The 24,319-nt window shown below is 39.9% G+C and overlaps 1 protein-coding gene across 3 annotated transcripts in view; it reads right to left on the bottom strand.

Moving 5' to 3' along the window:
* The window catches only part of TEK (TEK receptor tyrosine kinase), a 46,637-nt gene that overhangs the window by 15,847 nt on the left and 6,471 nt on the right, over positions 1-24,319 (bottom strand). The window contains exons 2-13 of one of the 3 annotated variants that reach the window (XM_042455113.1): positions 23,715-24,026; positions 18,456-18,566; positions 16,770-16,922; positions 14,974-15,105; positions 13,841-13,981; positions 13,495-13,629; positions 10,257-10,411; positions 7,695-7,848; positions 6,957-7,112; positions 4,362-4,496; positions 1,643-1,936; positions 187-486 (exon numbers count right to left, since the gene is read on the bottom strand). In XM_042455113.1, coding sequence (XP_042311047.1) covers positions 187-486; positions 1,643-1,936; positions 4,362-4,496; positions 6,957-7,112; positions 7,695-7,848; positions 10,257-10,411; positions 13,495-13,629; positions 13,841-13,981; positions 14,974-15,105; positions 16,770-16,922; positions 18,456-18,566; positions 23,715-24,026 — 2,178 coding nt within the window. The remainder of the gene's footprint in view (positions 1-186; positions 487-1,642; positions 1,937-4,361; positions 4,497-6,956; positions 7,113-7,694; positions 7,849-10,256; positions 10,412-13,494; positions 13,630-13,840; positions 13,982-14,973; positions 15,106-16,769; positions 16,923-18,455; positions 18,567-23,714; positions 24,027-24,319) is intronic. The other 2 variants (XM_042455115.1, XM_042455114.1) reach the window with 2 other exon arrangements.

Raw genomic sequence — 24,319 nt, 5'->3', positions numbered from 1 at the left:
CAGCCACTCATGAAAAAAGTTTTAGTTTTTGGAATATTTTGGATCTTGGAATTCCAGATGAGGGCGATTCAACATGCAAACACTTAACCAGATAGAAACTCCACTGAATATAAGAGAGGTTACTTTTGGTTAAATAGCACAGGATTACTCTGAATGTCAAGAGTTCACATCTCAGCTGGTACTAACCTTTGGTTTCTGGGAGGGTCTTCAGTTCATAAGAAGGGTTTGGGTTGCTTGATCCAATATTATTCTGAGCCTTGATCTGAACCAGATATTCAGTGTTTGGCTCAAGACCCTTGAGGTGGTAATGAGTAATGGTGGCATTTCTGATGGTGACATCAATGTGATTGTATTCAGTCTTGCCATAAATTTTATAGCTGAGGATGATGGAGGAGATGGAATGTCCTTCAGCAGTTGACCAGGAAATGAGAGCAGAGGAGTCTGTGATGTTTATGATCTTGATGTGATCTGGTGAAGGAGGAAGCTCTAAAAACAAAAAACAAAAAACTATGTATTCTGTTTCACATTTATCTTTGCCCCCTATTAAGAAAGTCATGTGTTTTGATTTTAAGCATTCAAAATTGAATCTCAGTTAGATCTAAAGTTAATGGCTTCCTGAGTGCATTTATAAATTGGCAACGGTGAGTTTTTAAAAAAGTAACCGCTTAATCATGTCTGTTCAGAAATCTAACCCACTGAGGCAGGGATGGGCAAAATGTGACTTCCCAGATGTTGTTGACCTGCAACTCCCAGCATTCTTCACTGCTGTACCACTGAGCAGGTGAGCAAGGGTTGCTGAGAGCTGCAGTTCAACAACATCCAGAATTGCCACACTTTTGGCTACTTCTGAATTAACAGGATTCATCCATAAGTAAGTGTTATCAGGCTGCATCCCAAATGTTGGGCCCTCTTGTGCCCTCCAAAGTGTGTGAGAGGCAGTTTTGCCATGTTTTTGAGTTCCCACCCCTCTTCTAAGCCTGGTAGACTTAAAAAACTGGAAGAATAGAATATAGCTTTTGGCGACTGCTGCCCTCTGGCAGATCCCCCCAGCAACTCCCCTCTACACCGGATGACACCAATGGTGGGATGCCACTAAGTCAAGATGCTTGGGCAACAAATAGGCCACAGTCTAAAACTAAGTGATGATATCAATATAGTGCCTCATGCTTTCTTGAGAAGACAGCATGTAGTCAGAAACTCTTATATTAGTAGTGCAAAGGCTAACCTTTCATGGCATTTGGTGGGGGGGGTGGAGAGAAGGGGCAGTGACAGTCAGAACTAGTCTACCTGTACACTGTTGAGAGTTATGGTGATAGCACTGTTGTGGTGCCATCATTTTCTAGAAGAGAAGCAGGGAGAAAAAGAAAAAAGTTGACTTTACGCATAACAATGGACCCATTACTGCTATATCAAATACAAAAATTTGTGAAAGCTACAAAGATCTCAATATGTTTTGGAGAATTTATTATGAAGGGTAAATTAATTCATATATCCTAAATAGCTTGGAAGAAAATGTTCTATTACAGCATACTAAGGAAGACCTGTTTAGACAATAGTAGCCAAATAATAAAGCAAACGTGTTCAACAAGCCTATATAAGAAAAGTTAGGTATTGACTCCATTAATTGACTCCATGAACATACGGTCACTGAAGGTCCATGCATAGAGATAGTCACTCCATTCTCCTTTAGACTTGCTGTTCACACGGACTCGGCACATGTATTGGTGTCTGGGCTCCAAATTGTCAATGACCAGAACAGACTGATTGCTTGGCAAGTGATTGATCGTGGTAGTCTTGCCACTCATGTCCAGCACACTCTTCTTTTCTACTTCAATGTGTATGTTATCTTCTGAGTTTTGAACCACTGGTTGCCATGACAAGGTCAGGGCTGTGGTGCTTTTAGGAACAAGAGTGAGGCCTTTTGGTGGAGGGAGACCTTGAAGAGTATGGAGAAAGGATGTCAGTATCTTTGGAACACTTTGAAATGGAAAAAAAACCTCTTCATACATCACAGAGTGCAGGTTAATACAGTTGGCCTTCCATATCCATGGATTCAAAATATACCCCATACCAAAAAACAAACCTTAATTTTGCCATTTTATAAAAGGGACACTATTTTACTACACCATTGTATACAATGGGACATGAACACCTATGGATTTTGGTATCCACAAGTGTGTGTGTTTGTTTGTCCTGGAACCAAACTCCAGCTGATACTAAGGGCCCACTGTATTTTAAGCTCATGTGCTACTATTGTATGCTGTTACATTGGTAATCATGCTACTGACTAAAATGAAGAGATTTAATGCAGTCTACTGTAATACATTTCCATTTTTTCTCAAGTAATAGTCCCCCTGATTTCCATGTCCATAAAAAGCCATTTTGGGGGATCTTTCTACACATTACGTACAGTGTACCTTCTACACATACAACAGAAAGCAAAGCAAGGTGTATAGCACACACAAGACAGGGAGCTACACCTAATCTTGGCTTCCTGATAAAGTGCATTCTTGCCTCATTCATGGATTGTTCTTTAAAAATGGATATATACCCATGCATGCAATATGACCCATAAGCATGGGAGTGGAATGGAGGGTGGGCTGAGCATAAGGAGAATGGCCTGATATAGAAGCTTGGGGCCTAGATGGGGACTGAGTGAACCTGTAGCTTGCCCATTCTTGTTCAGAGTTAATGCTTTTTCAATGGATAGACTACATACATAGAATGCATATGGCTCCAATTTACTATCACAGTTATGGATGCATACCCTAGAGTTAGCCATCCATAACTGATTCAGTCACTGTCCCTACATATTCATGATTGTGATACTATTGTCAAAATTGTAAAAGTCCCCAATCCTCTTTTGCCTGGTAGCTCCTGCTGCTGCAAGCAACACAAATCAGTTCTCCTATTGATCAGGGTGTAGTAAACTGATGTTTCCAATTCCCTCCTGCCAATAATCTCTGATGTGAGGAGGAATTGTGACTGGAACCTTGTTTTTGATTGTCGCACTGGAGATCACTGGTGGCAATGGGGTAAACACTGATCAGAACATACATCTGTTTCTGGCAGTGGCTGCTGCCCAGTAAAACAGGCTTGGGCCCAGGAGATACTACTTAGGGGCTGTGCAGACCGGCAGTTTGGGCCGGCTTGGGGGTGGACTTGGGGCGTAGGGTCTATACGATGCACACCCTGGCTCTACCTCCAGGGCAGCATGACATCCCACGCCACACCACACAGTGTGCGGTGTCACAGTGCTCCTCTGGTTCTGCGTATGTATAACACAGCACCAAAGGAGCACGCCAAGCCATGGCAATGCAGGTATCACACCCTTTGTGCCCTGCAAAGGCCAGATCAGAGCTACAGTGTGCGGTTGTTGCGGCCCCGATCTGGCTGTAACAGGGCGGCTGGAAGCCACCCCTTCAGGGCTGTGTGCACAGCTCCTTAGTTAAGCATACCTAACTACTGTATATACTCATCTATATGTCAAAAACTTTAAGCCCAAAAATGGGCTCCAAAATCCTAGGTAGACGTATATATGGGTCAATATGGTAATACTTCTCCATGAGCCTTGAGAAAGCTGTGGAGAAGGGAGGGAGGAGAGAGAGGAGCGAAATTGGAGGTTAGTGTTCGCCTTTTCGCAAGCCATCAGCTTTGGGGAAGGTTGCGGGGAAGGGAGGGAAATCGAAGGTCTGTGTCCATATTTTACATACCCAGACCGGGACTCTTGGGAGAGGTCAAAAGAGGGAGAATGAGGTAGCAAAATGGTGTTTTGCTCCCTCCGTTTAGATCTTTCGTTACATGCCCCTGGGTTTGACCATCGACTTATCCATGGGTCATATCAAAATCCATGATTCTGTGCCCTGAACCTGCCCTTGACTTATCCATGAGATCGACTTATACACGAGTATATACGGTAAGTAGCTGATCTTGGCCTATATCTATAACAGTAAAATGAAGTAAGAAAAAACAATAAAGATTAAATGATTTGTATTCATGGCAGAATTAATTTACAGTTAATTCTTCCACTGGGAAAGGGTTTGGAGAGAAATCTTGGCAACTAAGGTTTTTATTTAAATTGTTGTAACTGAATGTATTGTAATTTACTGCATGGTGTAATCTCCATGTAGTGAAGCTGATGTTATATACAGTGTATCAGTGTACTCTTTAATGGTACTATTAGTTTCATGGAGTTTTATTTCAGTGATTTAATTATAAAACTTAGCCTTAATAATAACAATATATAGAATTTATCACTTCGGGTAAATTCTTTCCCCATGCGAACAGAATAAAGGAGCCACAGATTTGAAAGATGAAGTGTCATGTCTTCCTTTCTGGGAACAGTCCAAAGGTCTACATACCAACAGCAGCTGTAGTGAAGCTGGCTGTTGGCCCAGGGTGTCCTACTCCCCCTTCTCCTCTGCGAGTCAGCCGGACACAGATAGAATATTCTGTTTTTGGTTCCAGATCAGTTAGTTTCCAGATCTCTCCAGTTACTGGATTTGAAAGGAACAACAACAAAAAATGAATTACGCACTGCAAAATAATAAGGGAGATTTTTAGATGTGTACAGGTGTACATGTTTTGTTGCACTAACATTCCTGCTTCAAATACATTTTTCTTCTTTCTGGTACAAAGCACAACACCTGTCAAACCTATTTACCAGTGATGCAAATCCAGTGCCTGTATTTACCACAAGTACTATCTTTCACACTACCTTTAGTTCTCTTGCAAAATCTCTCTAGCAAAGCCACACATGAGCATATGGGGCTTGATTGAGAGTGTGTTGTGCATCATCATACAGATGCAGTTCTAGAAAGACTTTTGGTCTTGAAGAGCACCTTTTTGGGAGAAGGTCAGTTGGAGCTGCAGTGAGAAGAGGAAATATAACTCCAGGATCCAACCCCCTGGCTATACTTAGATGAAAAGAGAAATTGAATTTTCCTTCCTAGAAGAATGAGCACCAGTGAGACAGAGTTTGCCTTGACTCATCTTCTTTAACATTAAAGTTTAAACCGGAGCTTGGGAAACTGGCCCTCCAAATGGTTTTAACTACAACATCCATAATCCATCATTGTTGGCTGTGGTGGGCTTGAGAAATGGGAACTGCAAGCCATGGGGCGGGGAGGCTGCACGGCATTTGTCTAATCATGATTTAAACAAATCACAGTTCCTTGAATGTAGACATCATGGAAATAACTGGTTTCAAATCTCACAGATGTCCTTTAATCTCCTTGCAGATACAAAAGTACAAAAGAAGAGGACAGACAAGACCAATGTTCTCTGTAGCTCCTTACAGTAGGAAATCATGACTTTATCTTCCTTCTGAATCATCTCAGAAATTATTCATTCTCATCCCCACACAAACCTGGTATGTAGACTGCTTCAACACATGTTAACATGGTTGGAACTGAACCTATACTGTCAGAAAGTTGTTGTCCCCTGTTCATGAAAAGGAAGTCCCATGGAAAAGATGCTTGTCTTTCTTTGGGACACTCACACTTTCTATAATGTTCACCGATCAGCAACATGGGCACTACTGTCCAAATGAGCCTGAAATTAATAATAACTCTGGATTTGATCCCAATTGTACAGGTCAGTACTCCTCACAAAGGTGTTAGTTTCTAAGGAGTAATAAACCTTTTTAAAAGAATGATATCAATCTCCTCATTCCCTATCCTCATCCCCTGTCACCTACGCTCTCCAACTGCTACCACTTAAGCATCATCAACAAGCTACAACCAATTCTGGAGAATAATACAGTCTTCTCACAAGCTGTTTAAGGCAGGCCTTTATTGGTCTACAGATAACCTCCAAATCTGCAACAATTACTAATTTACAACTGGGAATACAGAGACAAGATCCTGCCACAAACCCAAATGCTGACTCTGTACCACCACCACTACTACCCCATCTACTCTGAAAGCAATATTACAGAAGCCAATAATATCACCCAAAACATCAAAGGTTCATTCACTTGTTCTTCCTCCAATGTGACATATGTCATCCTATGCCAACAACACACTTCTATATTTGACATTGGACAAACAGGACAGTTTCTGCGCAACAGGATAAATGGTCACAAATCAGACATTAAAAGTTGCAATACCCCAAAAACAGATGCAGAACATTTCAACCTCCCTGGACATACAGTGCAGGATTTAAAAGTTGCAGTCCTTGAACAAGGAAATTACCAAAGTAGATTACAAAGAGAAACAGCTGAACAGAATTTCGTTCACAAATTCCAGTCCATTAACAATGGAATGAACAAAGAAAATGACCTCATGGCACACTACTGCATATGTAACAACAGAAATCTTCTCAGAGAACATTTTGAACCCAAGGAAACTGATGTTTTTAAGTAGGTTTATTGGTCTCACACATCAACCCTGACTACTGTAAAGATCTGAAAAATCAGTATCACCTTTGAAACAGCAGCCCTTTAAAAATTTAGAGCAAGGGCTATGATTTGTATCTTTCTGGATCCTATAATTCCCCCCCCCCCCGCCACTCCCATAATTGCGTAAATATGCTTTATATCCTGAGCATTTATTATCATTCTGTATTGCATCTGAAAAAAGATGTTTATACCCATGAAAAATCATGCTAAAATAAAAATTAATCTTAAAAAGGTGCTGCTAGATTCCTTTCCCCTCCCTTCTCAAAAATAATGTCAACTATTATCATCCTGGTAAACACCAACAATGTACAAAAGTATGATACTTTGCACCACCCTACAACCCGATTGGCATATTTATGCTTGTGTACACAATTGTGGCATCTCCCCTCAAATTCTGGGAATTGAGGTTATCTGTTTTAAAAACCTCAGTTAAAAATGCCCCTCATGGACCTACAGATTTCCTGGTAAGGAAAAACAGCCACAAGACAGATTTGACCTCTATGCAGAAGCAGTATATTTTTTATGATATATACTTGACTGTTGGATCAATCCTTACCATTCACTGGGCGCCACTGATCTCTGCCATGTTTGTAGAGAAGCTTGGTTGATACAATTGGTCCATCACCAGAATATGAATCAGCATTTGTTTTAATGATGAGAAAATTATGTCCTCGCTCAACCAGTGATGGAGGTTTCAGAGGCATAGGAAGAACTAGACAAGAAGGGAAAAGTTAATACACTTTTATTATTAATATTATTGAACTCATTAGTGATGAAAGCTGGAATTCAGTATTGCAGTTTGGATGCATAACCTAGAGTTACACATCCATAACTAAGTTATATTCACAAAACCTATGTATTCATGATCATGGCACTAGCCCTGCTTTGCTGGGCATCAGCTGCTGTGAGTGACAGAGACCTGTTCGCCTGTCAATCAAGGTATAGTAAACTTGATAACACCACCCCTCACCTACCAGCAATCTCAAAACAAACAAATAAACAAAAAAAAAGATACAAAAAGGAAATTCAATTTGTAATGATTTTCTGAATACTCTGTTCTTTTAATATAATAGTTTTGTACCATACAAGATAATGCATTTTATGTTCCTTAAATAACAAGGTGACTTTCAGTCTCTAAAAGGTGCTGTTATCACATTCTTTAGTTTTTCCTCATTTTTTTAACTGGGAAAAAAGTTTTGGGGTTTTTGTTTGTTTGCTTGCTTTTGGTGGCTTTAATATTTTCAGAATAATTTATCTCTCTACCCAAGCCTGATAACAAGTTATTCTCAGTTACCTTTAACTGTGACTTGGAAAGGTTTTTCCACCATGCCTGCTACAGTCTTAACAATGTAGACCCACATTCCAGAATCAGAAGGCTGGACATTTTCAACCTGAAATCTAGCTTCTGTTGCTTCTGACTGGTTGCTTCTATTAGTCAATGTGACAGGCTAAAACAGTAAACAAAAATATTTTTTAAATCAAAGGTGTGCAGAACTGTCCCCTCGTTCAACTCGATTCTTTTTTCTCTATCTTTTTTTTTGCCTCCCGTGACATTTATGTATTTGGGTTATTTTGACTTAGCAGAAAACTTTAGATCTAAAATTACATTGAGGATGAAACTGGTTAAATTTCTTTCTGGCAAAGAAAAAGTCACACTCATGATATAAACACTTTTCTTGCTAGGATTTATGAAACATCCAAAGTGAAGCAAAAAGCCAATGCATTTTACATATAGTTTATTCTAAACAGGCAAGGGATTTGTAATATGGATCAAGAGGCACTGTTTACTTGGTCACATACAATAAACAGTATACAATAAACCACCATGCTGTAGTTACACACAGGGATATAAATAGTTGATTATTTGCATCTTTTATGCAAGGACAAATATGTTCAAATGTTTTCTCTCCACTTGGTAAAATTACAAAAGTCTTTGGGACTTTGGGATGGATTTTTGCATCGGTGGACATTGTTGGTGAAAAAACAATATCTGCCTTCATTGTAGGAAGCAAGTGACTGGGGTAAACAAGGTCATCAACAACAAAGATCAAGATGGAAGGAACTTAACAACAGGCACACAAATGGAATAGAGTCATCACAAATACATGGACAAATAACACAATAATAGACATCATGGAATGTAGTTGCAAAATATAATGAAGATACTATCTATAGTACCAGCATGGTGTAATGGTTTGAGTATTGGACCACAACTCTAGAGATCAGGGTTCAATTTCCTGCTTGGCAATGAAAACCCACTGGATGACTTTGACTGAGTAACACACTCTTAGCCCACCAAAACCCTGTGATAGAACCACTTTAGGGTCGCCATAAGTAAGAAAGGACTTGAAGGCACACAACAGCAACAACTCCATCTATACCCCTGTACAAATAACAAATGATCATGAATACAAAAATACAGACCTGAACGGGTTACCACAATTTACAACAAGAAAGTCAGCATGCATGGATCACTACCTGAAGTCAAAACCCAAGGCCTGCATGAAATTCCACAGATTACAAGAAACTCAATATACATTGAATACAGCCTAAAATCAAAACAAGACAAAAGAAGACAGCTCAGAGTAAATACTATACTATGTTTTGGAAAAATACAAGCAATAATCTACAGTTTCTTATAACCCTCACACTGTAGGCAAGTCAGAAGTGCTGCTATGAGGATACACTGCTGAATTGCTGGCAAACCTGTAAACAGTCCTAAATTGTCAGCAACAAATGTGTAACTTCATAAAAACAATATTTAATTGGTGGCAGATTATCATGCCCAGATACTACATAGTTGCTTCATCATTGATCTTCCTCAGTAAGATGTTTCTCAATGTTCAATGTGCCAGTTTTAAAACGTACATGAGTTCATCCCAACACATTTCAGGGTGGCACCATTCTCCAAAACACTTACTTTTGGATTTTTCTAGTCAGTTAATTACAAAAGTACTAAGTTAATTCCATCTTAATACAGTGGGACCTTGGTACCTGCTGGGGTTTGGTTCCTGGACCTCTTATGGATACCAAAATCCATGGATGCTCAAGTCCCATTATATACAGTGGCATAGTAAAATGGTGCCCTTTATATAAAAAGGCAAAATCAAGGTTTGCTTTTTGGATTTTTAAAAAATATTTTCAAGCCATGGATGGTGGAATCTGTAGATGCAGAATATGTGGATAAAGAGGGCTGACAATACTGCTAAATTAATCCCAACCTAGATTACTGTAGGTATTACCATTATATTTCACAACCACATTCCATAAGATCTATAACAGTTTTGCCATTTGTTCAGGTATTTGTGATGGTTATTACAACACCAGCAGCCTGAAGCAACACCTTGAGAGGCAAGTCCAAATGTTCTGTTCAAGAAAGAGGTAGAAAAATGCCAAGACTCCTTGGGCAGAACAAGAGGTGTTGAATCCCCTGGCAGCAGGAGACCACAGCCTCTCATCCTGCCCAGGAGATTTAGGCAGACAAGTCTAGAAAAGATAGAAAATAGTGTGCAGTGGTTTGAATGCTGGAATCTGATTCAGGAGACTAGGGTTCGAATCCCAGCTCAACCATAGAAACTCACTGGGTGATCTTGTGCAAGTCACACTCTCTCAGCCTCATAGGATAGGAATGGCAAACCCCCTCTGAAGAAGCTTGCCAAGTAAACCTTGTGACAGGTTTGCACTGAGGTCGCCGTAAGTCGGAAATGACTTGAAGACACACCACACACACATGGCAAGAGGTTTCCAATGGGGAATCTCACCAGTAAACCATCTTCTCATTACTTTCCCTTCTTCCTTATGCTGTATTATTTAATGTTAGCTTTTTCTAAAATTGATTTTCCTTTTCCTAATTTACCTTAAGAACTGTTCCATCTTTTTTTATCAGCTTGATTTCTTCTTTTGTAGGAAGTGGATTGCCAGTAGCAATGCAGGTAGATTTAAACACGGTGCCCGAATTGAGTTCCACAGCATCAGGTGAGTTCTCTATCCGAGGTGCTTCATCTGCTTCACCTGTGTATGTATTTAAGAATCCATAACATAAAGTGTACTTTTTTTTTTTCTTTTCCATCAGATATAAAACGGAATTGGCTTAGCATTCCTGGTCATTTTGGAGAAACAACTTTCAAGACTACAGAATGAGGATGGCTGAATTTGTTGAGCTCAGTTGCACTTAAGATCTCGTTTTTCTACTGCTAAAATTACAGAAAGTCAGCATGGTGCAGTAATAATAATAATAATAATAATAATAATAATAATAATAATAATTTATTTATAGCCCACCCAATCACAAGGAATCCGGGCGGGTTACAACAATAAAAATATAGAGAATACAACAAAATAAAATACAAAAAAAATAAATAAAATAAAATAAAAGAGAGTGATGGTAGTTACAGTAATTTACAGTAAATTACAGTAATACAGTAGTTTCAGTGTTGGACTACAGGTTAATCTGCAATGCAGAAATAATTTAGTTGGATGCCACTTTAAATCCCATGGATCTCAATGCTATGTAATCTTGACATTTGTAGTCTGATTTAGCTAAATATCTCACAAAACTATAAATCCCAGAATTCCATAGTATGGAGCCATGGCAGTTAAAGTGGTGTCAAACTGTATTATTTCTGCAGTTCAGATTAGACCAAAGACTCCAGGAGATCAGGGTGTGGATCCTCACTCAGCCATAGAAAACTACTGGGTGACCTTGGGCAAGTCACACTTTCCCAGCCTCAGAGGATGACAATGACAAACTTTCTGTGAAGAAAACTTGGCAAGAAAATCCCAAGATAAAACTTAGGGTCACTATAAATTAGAAATGATGTAAGGGCACATAACACACACACATTATTTCCACCTTCAATTCCATTTTTTAAGACTGCACAAAAAGGTTTTGACAATTTTTTTTTCAAAATACAGTGGACCCTTGTTATACGCTGGGTTTGGTTCCAAGATCCCCCGTGGATAACAAAATCCATGGATGCTCAAGTCCCAGCAAATATAATGACATAGCAAAATGGTGTCCCTTATAAAAAATGGGAAATCAAGGTTTGATATTTGAAATTTATACTTTTTTTGAACATTTTCAAACTGTGGATGCATGAATCTGTGTATAAAAAATCCGTATATAAGAAGGGCCGACTTTATATGTATTTTGTTGTGCATTTTAGTGCACTTTAAAAAGATACATGCAGTTTTTGTGTATTGAATTTCACACTTTGGAAAAGCATGGGCATGACGTTCTAGTTCGGATTCAGGAAGGACAAATGTGATACAGCTACACTGAAATGTGAACAGGACAAATTTCCTACCTCATCCCTACTTGAAACTAGGACTATAGAATTTAAGCTTAAATTTGGATGGATACATTTACCTGAGAGTAAGTCCCATTGAACTCAATGGGACTTCTAAGCAGGCATAGAAATATATTAGGGATGGAGAGAACCTTCAGTTATTTGTTTACAGGTTGAAAAACAGATTTCCTGACAGTCAAGAAAAGAAAAGAACTACAGACCAATAAAAAAATTTTTCTCCTGGTATTCAAAGTCCATGGCCAGAATCCTGTATGGAAGATATGTGTGCATGAGCACTATAGTTACAGTGCTACGCAGTGAATTCTGGCCTGACCCCCATCCCAACCCCTCTTACTGGGAAGCAACCACTGCCTTCAGTGGTGATCTATGGCTTGGAAAGTATCTGAATGCATTGTGACGGAGTGATGGGGCAGACTTGGTTTCCTGAGTGACACCCAATCCCACTTTGGGCTGAATCTGAGGGAGGGGCTGCAGCAGAAAGAGTAGATATAAAAGGAAGGAGTCAGTCCAGTTTTGGAGCTTATCACATTAACATATAAACCGTTTTACTACAGCCCCCAGAATTACCCAGGGATTCTGTCGTACAAAAAATAACTTCTCCAACCCCTGAAATAATATATGCGCGGGAAGCTTTTGGAAAATCTTAAAAATTATTCTTCTTTCAAGTTGTTTCCCCAGGAAAACAGAGGATGGCTGGATGGACTCTTCCTCACTGCAGGAAAAAACATAATTGATGAAAGATTATTCTGAGGAGCTCAGCCGAGGGAAGAAAAAGGCTGAAGGCTCTCATTTTGTTATTTCCCCATTGAAACTGGCAGCTTCACATAGCTGCTTCTTAATTAAAGAACAACAGCAACACCTTTGGGGAGGTTGTTTATGCCCGTACCTTTTACCTCATAACATCTAGTTTGGCTTTGTTTGACAGGTTGCCTCTCTTTATCCAATCATATATTTCCTTCTGGATGTAGCCGAATTACATTTCTATCGAGACCTCACCTGGAATACTGTTCTGGGTACCACAGATCAAAAAACATGTTGACAAGCTGGAACATGTCCAGTGAAGGACAACCAAGATGAACAATGGTTTGGAAACCAAACCTTACGAGAAACAACAGAGGAAACGAGGAAATAAAGGTTGGATGACCATCTGTTGGGAGGGCTTTGACTGTGTCTTCCTGCATGGCAGAATGGGGTTGAACTGAATGGCCCTTGGGGTCTTGTCCAACTCTATGATTCTATGATCCTTGGAGAGGGGTTTCTCTTGGGCCTACTACCATCACAGGCCAGTTTAGTAAAGACGTGTGAGACAGGGCCCTTGGTGGTGGATGCCCCCAGGTTGCATGGTTAGTATGTAGAAGAGAAGACTGAGTAGGGTCCTGATAGCTACTTTGGAAAAAAGGGCCAGCTTGTTTTCTGCTGCTTCAAAAACTATAATGCAAACCAATGGATTCAAATTACAAGAAAACAGATTCCAACTAAACATTAATAACTTTTTTTTCTAAATTTCAGAGCTGTTCAACAGCAGAATAGATTGCCTCAGGGTGATAGACTCTCCATCTTTGGACATCTTTAAATAGAAGTTGGATGGACATGTTTCAGGAATGCTTTACGTATGTATTCCTGCATTGCAGAGGATTGGATTAGATAGCCATTGAAATCCCTTCCAGTCCCAGGGCTCTATGATTCTATCATTCTTTATAGGACAAATAGGGCTCAATGTTTTTAAATAAACATTGTATGACACATGAAGACATCTATAGCAGTACAGTGTTACCTTTGCTTTACCTTCTTTTTCACAGTGCAGACCATGCCAACCCAGTTGGCAGATGCATCCCTTAAAGCTGTTACATGTTCCTCGATTATTGCAGTTGTTGGTACACTTGAGTTTACAACCGGGCCCGTAAAAACCAGGCTCACAAGCTGCAAGGACACATGGACAGAATAACAGTTAATAAGGCAGCATTAAAAACATGTCAATGTGAATGATGTTAAGCAGCTATCCAAACCATGAGGTTTATTTCTAGTACTTGTATTGATTTCTTTCTATTTCTTCAGACTCTTGGCAGCCTAGTCCTCATCCCACCCACCCACCCACTGCGCACCCACACACCCTTTGTGTCTATGACTTTACCTTCATCACAATGGAGACCCTTCCATCCTGAAGCACAGGAACAACCATATGGGTCAGGTAGGCAAAACACAAACGACTTGCAGCCTGATTTTTGCTCACAATGCTCTTGGCAAGCCCTCCCAAAGGTATTTTCTGCACAAGCTACAAAAAGGAAGAGAAATGTGTGAGCTCCATGACCATCTTGCTTTGGCCCTGGATATCCATAACTGATCTCTAAATATCCTGGTGATGAGTTAGACATTTCTTGATTCTAAACTTGCCCACCTTAAAACAGCCTGTTCTAATACAAATGTTTAAAACCTTCTGCATTATTATTATTATTATTAACCTTTATTTATAAAGCACTGTAAGTTTACACAGCGCTGTACATCAATTTTTTTTAGTCAGACGGTTCCCTGCCCTCAGGCTTACAATCTAAAATGCATCTGGTCATCTTTAATGAAAAGCTACCCAATATAACGGCACAGTTTTGAAAATGAGAAGATATGTTTTTTCAGTTTAGCACAGCTTCACAAGCTCCAAAAACATTTATCCAGAAATAACCAAACAAAGAATAAGAATAAGCCAAAGATGCTTTTGCTCTGGATCTTCCCCCAAAAATCTAGTGCTTCCGGAGCAATGCCAGAATGTTTATAATGTGTCCCACTGTGCCACTCACCACTGCCCCTGGCATGAGTTGCTCCCTCTGAGGTCAGAATGAGGTGCCCAGCCATGCAAACAACACCAGATGTCTTGGTTTTGGCTCAAAGGAAAAGACTTGGCCACTGTCACCAGAAACAGGCAGCACAGCAAGATGCGTATAGATGTTGCTACCAACTGCCCAAGTAATGGCAAAATCTGGGGTCAGAATATTCCAGGATGCTCATGGAATATTCTGGCCTGTATGGACATGGCCTCAGTAAGTCTAATGGGGTTGAACCTCAGGTATGTGGGTAGAGGACCTCTTTTTTACCTTCTAAACAGTAATAATAATAATAATAATAATAATAATAATAATAATAATAATAATAAATCCCAGAATGCCTTGTCTTTCCTCACCAAGAGAGGCTACAAAACTTTGAGGAGAAGTCTGTCTTTGTCTAACAGTATGGAACCAACCAGGCGCATGAATGCATGACAATGCTTTCTCTTACCTTTCTCACATGTTTTCCCCATAAATCCTGGTGGGCAAATACATTCCCCAGTATCTTCATGACAGATGCCATTATTTTTGCAGTCCGGGCAGTGAAAGCCACATTCAGGTCCCCATTTCTCAGCTTCACACCCTGCATGCAAAAGTGTAAATATTGGGCAGGGTTTATTAACTTGATTGGACCCTGCCTTTATTTGAAAACACAGCAGTCAGCAACTAGCAAGACAATCAAATAAAACAAGTACAGTTAAAAACACAAATCAGATTAAGACAACATAAACATTTTTGTGTTAATTGCCCTCAAGTCAACTCTGACTCATGGCGACCTTCTGGATGAGGCATCTCCAAGACTCCCTGTCCTCCACTGCTGTGCTTAGGTCCTATAAACTCATACCCATGATCTCTTTAATTGAGTCCACCCATCTAGCTTGTGATCTTCCTCTCTTTCTGCTTCCCTCCACCTTTCTTTCCTAGCATTACAGTATTGTCTTTTTTAATGACTCATGCCTTTTCATAATGTGGCCAAAGTATGACAACCTCAGTTTGATCATCTTGGCTTCTAGGGAGATCTCAGGTCTGCTCTCTTCAAGGACCCTTCTATTTGTCTTTTTGACTGTCCAAGATGTCTCAGCATTCTTCTCCAGCACCACATCTCAAAGGAATTTTCTTCCTATCTATTTTCTTCACTGTCCAGCTCTCACATCCGCACATGTTGATGGAGAATACTACTATTACTCTTTAGGATCTTGTCTTGTTCTTTCATAGCTGCCCTTCCTATTCCTAATCTTCTTCTGATTTCTTGACTACAGTCTTCTTCCTAACTGATGTTTGAGCCAAGGTACTGGAACTCTTTTATTATTACAATTTCCTCATTGTCTAGGTTGGATGTATGTAGGTCCTCCAACATAAAACCAATTGAAAAGTCATCAAGAAGCGGGGAGGAAAGCAAGTATTTGATCAAATTAAAAGCTCCCTTTTGCCACAACCCATCCATCTTGCTAAATAAAAAGGCATTTGCCTGCTGGCAGAAGGACCAACAAAAAATGAACCAGCCTGACTGCCTTCAGTGGAGAGTTTCACAACCTGGGAATTGCCACCAAGAAAAGATTCTTGTACCTTTGACAGATGTGCCTCTGAGGACTGTGTGGGGTTGGGAGAAGGCTCTCCCCTAAAGATCTCAATGTCTGGGCAATCTCATGCAGACAATTTTTCAGTAGTAAACTGGTATGTGGCCCATGCCTCTATTATGAAAAAGGTCTAAATCAGACTGAATCTCTCCCTTCACCAGATGGAAAACACCTTTTTATGATTAAGCCAATTTAATCAAAATTGTAATTGCTTACAGGTAATCGTCTTTTGGAGGGGAGGGGTGTTTTAAAAACTGTTGAATGCTTTAAAAATAATGTAGTGATTTTAACTGTTTTCAATATTTTATTGTTTGGGTTTGAATTACTTTCTTTGGTGAGCTGCCTCAGATCGCAGCCAGGGAAAAAGGCAGCATATAAATGAAACAAACAAACAAACAAATAATAAGCATCTTCTTTGAAATAAAGGCACATTTAAAAAAAAAGGTATTAGCAAACTACTTTGTAGATACCCAAGAGATACCCAACGGTGGGGGGAGAGAGGGAGACCAAGCACACATTAATTCATGCTCTTTCTAGCATGACTGTTATGAGGCAGATGATGATATTATTTCAGAGTAAACATCAGAAGATATACAGTGTGCAAATATACACAGGTGTGCAAAAGCTTCATCTCCACTACTTTCCACTTAAGAAGTAGGTCAAACCTTACTCCGTACGATTAGCCTGGTGTAGGCAGCTGTGAAATGGCTTCCTCCTATGTATCTGGCAGAGTAAACGCCTGCGTCATTGACGGACACCTGGGGAATGGGCACCGTTAGCAATTCTGGAACTTCGTGCCTGAGGACAGAGTATATGAACGTACCTGTAAGGGAGAGAAGAATCCATCAATATACAACAAAAAATGAGACCAATCACTTGGGTGAATTTCTGGAAGAAAATGACTAAGATGGGGAGGTGTTTTAGGTGGCTTTCTTGCATACACGTTGGTCACGTAATCACTGGAACATCTCTAACACACGTGAAACAGCAGGGATGCAATTTTTCTCTTATTCTCATATGTGATGACAATCTGAAAATATTCAACATTTTGCTGGGCAAGACTAATGCACAGTCAATGAACAGATTGTTCATTAAACAAAAGTTTGCCACCCAAATTCAGCTGGAACACATTTGGAGAAACTAGTATTAACCCAAAGACTTGTTGGTCCTTGACTGAGAGCTGTCAGAGTGGTGACCTGATATTCCATTCTGTTCTGCAAGATTAAGAAAAGTCCTGATGCTTTATTAATTCAATAGGTAGTAGCAGCAGTGGGATATTTTAGAGCAAGTTTAATCCCGCTGGAAAATCTGGGTCAAGCCCAAAACTATTTCAGCCACTGGCCAGGAGAATGGGGAAAGAGGAGGATCCTGATCCTCCCTTGGGTGGCTGCAAACATTGAATTCAAAGGGAAGGTCTTTGGAAATGAGGAGGATGCAAAGTCTGGCAAAGCAGGGGAATGTACAATGTTGATTTTGGCTGGCTGGAAGGAAGGGTGAGGAGGGGGTGAAAAGGTTGACCAAGGAGTTTATCAGACAAGAGAAATTGGAAGTATAATCCAAAGGCAATCTGAACGCAATCATGGGGTTTAACGTTAATGTGTGATAACCCACTACATGGAAATTCAGGCAATGGGAAGTCAGTCTGAACACAATCATGTGGTTTCACATTATTGTGTGATAGACTGCCACACACAAATTCAGGCAATGGCATGCTATTTTCGGGCAATGCGAAGCCAGTTCGAATGCAATGCACATTCACGTACAGTAATTGCGCTAAACTAGCAACTTTAAGTGAATGCGTTCTGGCCCCACTTTCTTTTCATTCGAATTTAAGAGAAATTCCTCCCGTTTGATAAACTCCCTTGTTAAGCATCAGCTAAAAAGTTGTGAATAGTCAAAACCACAAATCTGAAACCTGTGAATGTGAAGAGCCAACTGTACAATTTAATCATACTGGGGTGTGTTTGAAAGGGGGAACTATGTGGAAAGTTCTCCCAAACTTGCATCTGTGTGGGTTGACAAGCCCATGGTCACTAAAGATTAGGGTAATCTGAAGGTAAAAATGGATTCTCTTATCAGTGTAGACATGGTATTTCATAGTTGTTAGAGGACTAGGTGACTGCCTCACCGAACCACTACAGTAATGTGTCCTCAGTAATGTGTGAAGCACTCTAAAAGGATGCCCATCAGCTACCTCTTGACTCCTTCAACTGCTCCTCACCTACATGTGATGCTACATGCAAAGCTCTTAATAAGAAGCTACCCATGTGTCTTCTTACAGCACAGCAGGAAAACTGAATCATGTTAACTCAAGTGCACAATTGTTCACCAGAACCAAGAAAAAAGGCATCAATACCATTTTTGTAGATGACTGCATCTTCCTCCTTCACAACTTTTCTGATGAAGGGAATGCTGACATCGTCTCTCTTGTTTGCTGTAATAGTTAAGGACACTGGAAGGAAGGAAGCTGCAAGTTGAAAAGAAAAAACAAAAACAATAGCACATGGAACGTGGATCAGCTGCAATAAACATTACCTCCACGAAACCTCCAGAATGGAAGAGAAATGCCTGACATACTAAAGGGGGGAAATGCAGACTTGTGCCATCAGAATTTTAAAATATCTGTAATTCAAACCGTATCTGAATTGATGGAGAAATCACACACAGAGCAAAAATAAAAGGGATAGCAGAGTAAAAATAATGACCTATATGGAAGTAATCACTACAATTTGTTGTAAATATTGTATTTATTAGCTATTTATGCAAAAACGTGCATAAATTGTTTGACTGAATCAACACTAGTAAAAACAATAGTAATAATATTTGCTACAAACATTCTCTTTTTGCATTTTTGCTTTTCCCATGTGCCCGCCCATGCCCTCCAGAGCTCTGCTTGTTTTGTGAAAGTTGTTTAGTTTATCCACAGACTCTTTGGTTCACAGTATTGTTAAAATGGAAAGGAATCCATGTTCTTCTGTGGGCTCTGTTCCAATGTATTTTTAGTCCATGGCCTATATTTGAGTGATTCATTAGTTTACAAATAGCATGGATGCACTATTCAGAGAGGAACAATAACTGGGCTTGGCAGCAGGGACTGTTTGCATCACTTGGAGACTAACATCTTAGGCCTGGGTCCTAAAGTTCCTTGAGGTGCTCACAAGGACATCTGTACACAAATGGGAGTTTTGCTGGATATAGTTTCCCAAGTCACTGCTTCTTCTGTTATCTGGCAGGATGTCCCAAAGCAGCCACCCCTTTATTCTGTATTCCAGAAGCAATTTGCCAGGTGCCGTGACAACCTGAATTTGACAACATGTCAGATTTTTTGTCTACCTAGACTAGAGGTGTGCAATTGTGGGAGCCTGGGGGGAGTGCACTAGCTCCCTAGGATACCTTGGAGTGCTACGCCCTTCCCATGGCAACTCCCCAATAAAATAAAACATTGTCCTCCAAATGCCTTCTAGTGGTGTATATGGTTGTATTTTAGGCCCAGAAAAAGTCTTTTTTAACATCAGGAAGTCACCATAAGCCATGTCCTGTTTACTTTCTGGTTTTAACCCTGTGAATTAAAAAACAGCATGCATTCCACATGGCCCACTTTGTCTTCCCTGAATCTAGGCCATTATCATCTATTCTGAGTGGTAGCAACTCTTTGGGGTCTCTACTAGAGGAATCTCCCATTACCTCCAAACTGTTTTCAGTTAGAGATGCCAAGAACTGTTATCTGTAAACTTCTGCATGGAAAAGTGCTGTGCCACTGAGTCACAACCATTCCTCAGTGGCATCTGACATCTCATATTCCTTTCCATACAATCATCGTCTCCTACAACAGCATACAAGATGTCTACTGTATGGATGGCCCCCTACTTTTGAAAAGACTCCCCATAGTCTAAGACTCTTCCACATGTTGCAAAAATTACAAACTGAACTGGTAAAGGTTATAATGAATATAAGATAAGAAGAGAATTAAACTTGGCTAGGATTAATTAAAGATATTTTTCATGTTCCTTCAGAAGCATGCTCAAAAGCTTTTAGGATCTATGGAAACATCACCTCTGACACATAATACAAACGATTATAGTATGAAGAAGATGGAAATGTGACGAAATGCCAGAAATGGTCCCATTAAAGGGCAAGATGCTGAAGAGATTTTATTTTGGTCATAGACATTCAAGTTACAGACACAATATCTTGTCTGTTTTGAAATAATTTAACAAGGAAAGCCTTGTCTCTTCTGAAAAACTGGAGGATTCATTGATGTTCCTTAATTTTTTTTATTATAAATGCAACATCTGCTTCATTGGCAAAACATCCATTAAAACACCAGACAAAGGAGGACAGTAACAAACCAATTAGTAATTCTGCAATTTGTGAAAAATATTTCCAGTTATCTTGAAATTACTTTCTAATTATTTTCCAAATCCAGCTGGAATTATCTTTCAGTTACGTTTGTCTCTCTTTGCAGTAAATTACACACACACACACACACACACAGACACACACACCTGTTCAACTTCAAATCTATTAGTTTTGCATAGACATTGTAAATATGCTTTGTGCAAACAGGGCATTGTAACCAGCTTTGAACTGTTAGGTTCTTAAATTTAGTGGACCTTTTCTCCAGTTTAGAGACTGGTCTCGTCGTTCATTACTTAATATATAGTAACCCACTTTCTGGAAATGGTTGTGCCATTAAACAGAGTGGGGCAAATGCTAAGGAGTAACATTGGCAAGCTACAGCCATTCTTCTGAGCGATCTGGTCATCCTCCTCTCTTGGAGGATATGAGATGTATGTGCCAATGAAACCACAAAAGAAGTCTTACAACTTGTAAAAAGGTCTGTTTCCCTTTGGGATGGTGAAGGGCCTTATCTGATTGGTAGAACTGAACAGCAAAGTATAGCCTGGTATTCAGGGACCAAAAGAACCATCCCCTCCCCAGTCTGACCCATTTGGACAACACAAGGATCAGACCCCAGTTCTGGTGTAGACAGTTTAGAATCAGGCTATACTAGAACCGGGTTATACTAGGCTTATAACGATTTTTAAAAGTATACCTGTTACTCCGGGTCTTCCAGAAAGATCCTGAGCCATCCGTTCCCATGCCACAGCTACTGTCTACAGCAATGTCCTGCTGAGCTGCATGTCATGTCTGTGGTCATCATGGTTCACTCATTCTGAGATCAGAAGAAAGTGTCCAGCCTTGTGCTTGTTGCTGGACACCTCATACTGACCTCAAAAGCAGGTGACCCACAGCAGCTGTGGTCATGCCAAGCAGCCCAGTGGGACACTAATGCAGATAGCCACCATTGCAGAGTAATGGAGGGCCCAGAAAGACAGGGAGAATAGGGTACTTACAGGGCTTCCCGTGGAGTATCTTGGCCAGTGCACACAAGGCGTTAGATAAGGGTCAGCTCCTGTTCCAGTCATCTCCTGAACTTGAAATCAAAGCTGCAGGGAACTCCACCTTGCCCTTGTCCCCAACATCTTATGTGGCCCTGATCTTTTCCACAAGCATTCAGCAGGAAAGATTTTCAGTCTCATATTAGATATTTTTATCAGTTTTTTAAAATACAGAGATGCTCTCACAAGAGGTAGAAGCCAGTTGTTTATCATAGTGTTTGATTTTCCACACTTACACATCTTGCATTTAGTGTGCTTTGTCTTGTAACAATTTATTGGATGGTAAAAAGGAACTTGATTTACAAATCCGATTGCTGCAGCATTTCTGAGTAAATACCATTGTGGAAGAAAAATGGATTAATCATTGGGAATATGTGTGCCCCTTAATATCTATTTTGACCATGAGAGACCTGCCCACTAACATGAATTGAGAAAATTGTACTCTTTAGTTTTTTTTCTGTTAGGGCAATTGATTTAAACTTCTTGTGGTTTTGCTGCCATTATTATAGCTAGGGACATCTGTACAGTGTAAGTATATATTAATTATACATACAAAACCATTTAGGTACTGCTGGAACAAATTCTTATATGAACTACATTTTGAGCACCAGAGGCCCTATCTCTGTTAGTCAAATATATTATGGGACTCATAAATCACATAAATCACACAAGCTTCCACTATTCCGATGACTGCAATGTCCCTAACTCTTGAGGTGTGATTTGTCTCATTTTGCAGTTTCCAGGAGGCTGTCAAACCATACTGACTCTTCTCCGTGTGTGCAATGAAAATATCTACAAAAATTCTGGAATTCTGGAGAGATCATATAACATAAGGAGGTATACTTGATCTCTCAAGCAAAGTAATCCAATTGTGAAAATAGAAACTGAACCACAAACAGTCCCATAGCATCCCTGCCTACAGGTTATAGCAGAGAAAAGAAAAAAAGCTTAGCTTTCCATGCACGTACATGTCAATAATAGAGAGCCAGCATGGTGTAGTTGTTTGAGTGTTGGACAGGTTTTGTAGCACTCTGGCAGAGAAGGTTGAAGACCTTATAAAGCCACAAATCCCAGGATTCAATAGGATGGAGTTACAGCACTTAAAGTGGTGTCAAACATTGTATATAATGCGACTTGAACATCCATGGATTTTGTTATCCACAGGGGGCCCTGGAAACAAATTTCAGTAGATAGCAAGAGACCACTGTATAGACATTTTCAGCTATGACCACTATGGACATCCATTGTAATCATTTACACTCCTTACTTAAGTCCCGTGTGCAACTCCTCAGGCTCCATATAAGATCACAAGAGCCTAAAATAAGCCCTACTGGATCAGACAAAAGACCCCCTAGTCCAGTATTGATGACTAACCATGGAATGATGACACCAGACACAGAAGTAAGTGCCATTTTATTTTCCCTCATCCCTATTAAAGTTGATTTAATTTAAAAGGAGCAAGAGGGAGGAATAACCTGACGCAGATTAAAGACAACCAATTCCTCCATCATGTACTCACACATATTACAACACAGCAGGAAAAGACAAATAAAAAAATAACTCCATCCACAGAAGCCAAAGGGGACAGAACCACTAGCAAAGTTCTCTCCTTTCTCCACCAGCCACCTAACCAATGCAACTAAATCCCAAATTTCTACCAGCTATCAGTGAAGCTGATGCTACTCCATGCTATGATAATCCAAAAAGGTATGTGAGGGAGTGGTCAAGCCTTAAATAGCTTCAACCTTCACCTCATCCCATGCCATGCTATGGCACCCTGTGCCACACATAAATCCTCCTGGTCTCTGACCATGGAGGCCATCAAAAACTACCTTCACTTGCAGTGTCTTTTGCCATGCTGGTCCAGCTACGTATTCAGTTCCCAAGTGATAAACTAAGAGCGGGAGTTGAGTGCAATTTTATTTTACTCTCTCCCTGTTATTTTCAAACGAATGGTATCCAAACACATAGTGCCTCTGATACTAAAAGTAATACAGAGCTATCATGACCAGTAGCTATCGATGACTTTAACCTCCAGAAAATACACCCTTGATTTAATCTCATGCTATTACTAACTGCCCATGCTCTCTAAGGACTCAGACAACCCTTGTGATGGTTGCCAATTTTTGGATGGGCATTGATGGCATTGTGCCCAGTGAGGACAAGAATATTTCCCTTCTTGATACACATTTTCTTCTAACACTATAAAGTACCTGTTTGTTGCATCTTCATTGTATGTATTCTCTTCACTTTATCTCTGAATTTTCCTTCGCAGTAGTATGCTCCAATGCTTTCACCAGACTTTTCCCTTTGCCATACCACCTTCTTTGCTATTCCGCTGGTCTCATCATCAACTACTGTCAGAGGGGATGGATGCTGGTTCATCAAAGCATCATAATCTCGGCCAATTTTGATAGAGTCCAGGGAACACCATCTGGATGTGATACAGATCAGCGAGGTCTCTGAATCGGCCACAGTTGGGAGTGAATTGATCAATATTAAATCAAATGTTGCTTCTACAATACCTACAAAGTAGAGAGAAAGTGCTTAATACTCTTTGTTTCCTTTTTAAAATAAATACTGGCATTTTAAAACAGAAATACAAAGAAATTAAAGAAAGTGATGGGGAAGAAAGATGATGAAAAAGAATAAAGATGGAAGGAATACCTAGGATATGAAAATGGGTGAGGCAGATACATTAATAGAAGTTAACCACATTTCTTTGCAGTTGGTCTATAAAATACATGTCGACATGTAGTTCTGATCACTGAATGATAGATGTTGGATGTTTACAATAGTCAACAGTGTGATGTAGTGG

The sequence above is a fragment of the Sceloporus undulatus genome, chromosome 2 (assembly GCF_019175285.1).
Source record: "Sceloporus undulatus isolate JIND9_A2432 ecotype Alabama chromosome 2, SceUnd_v1.1, whole genome shotgun sequence".
Lineage (NCBI taxonomy): Eukaryota > Metazoa > Chordata > Lepidosauria > Squamata > Phrynosomatidae > Sceloporus > Sceloporus undulatus.
The sequence above is the reverse complement of the archived record's forward strand: the minus strand, read 5'-3'. Positions and strand labels throughout refer to the sequence as shown.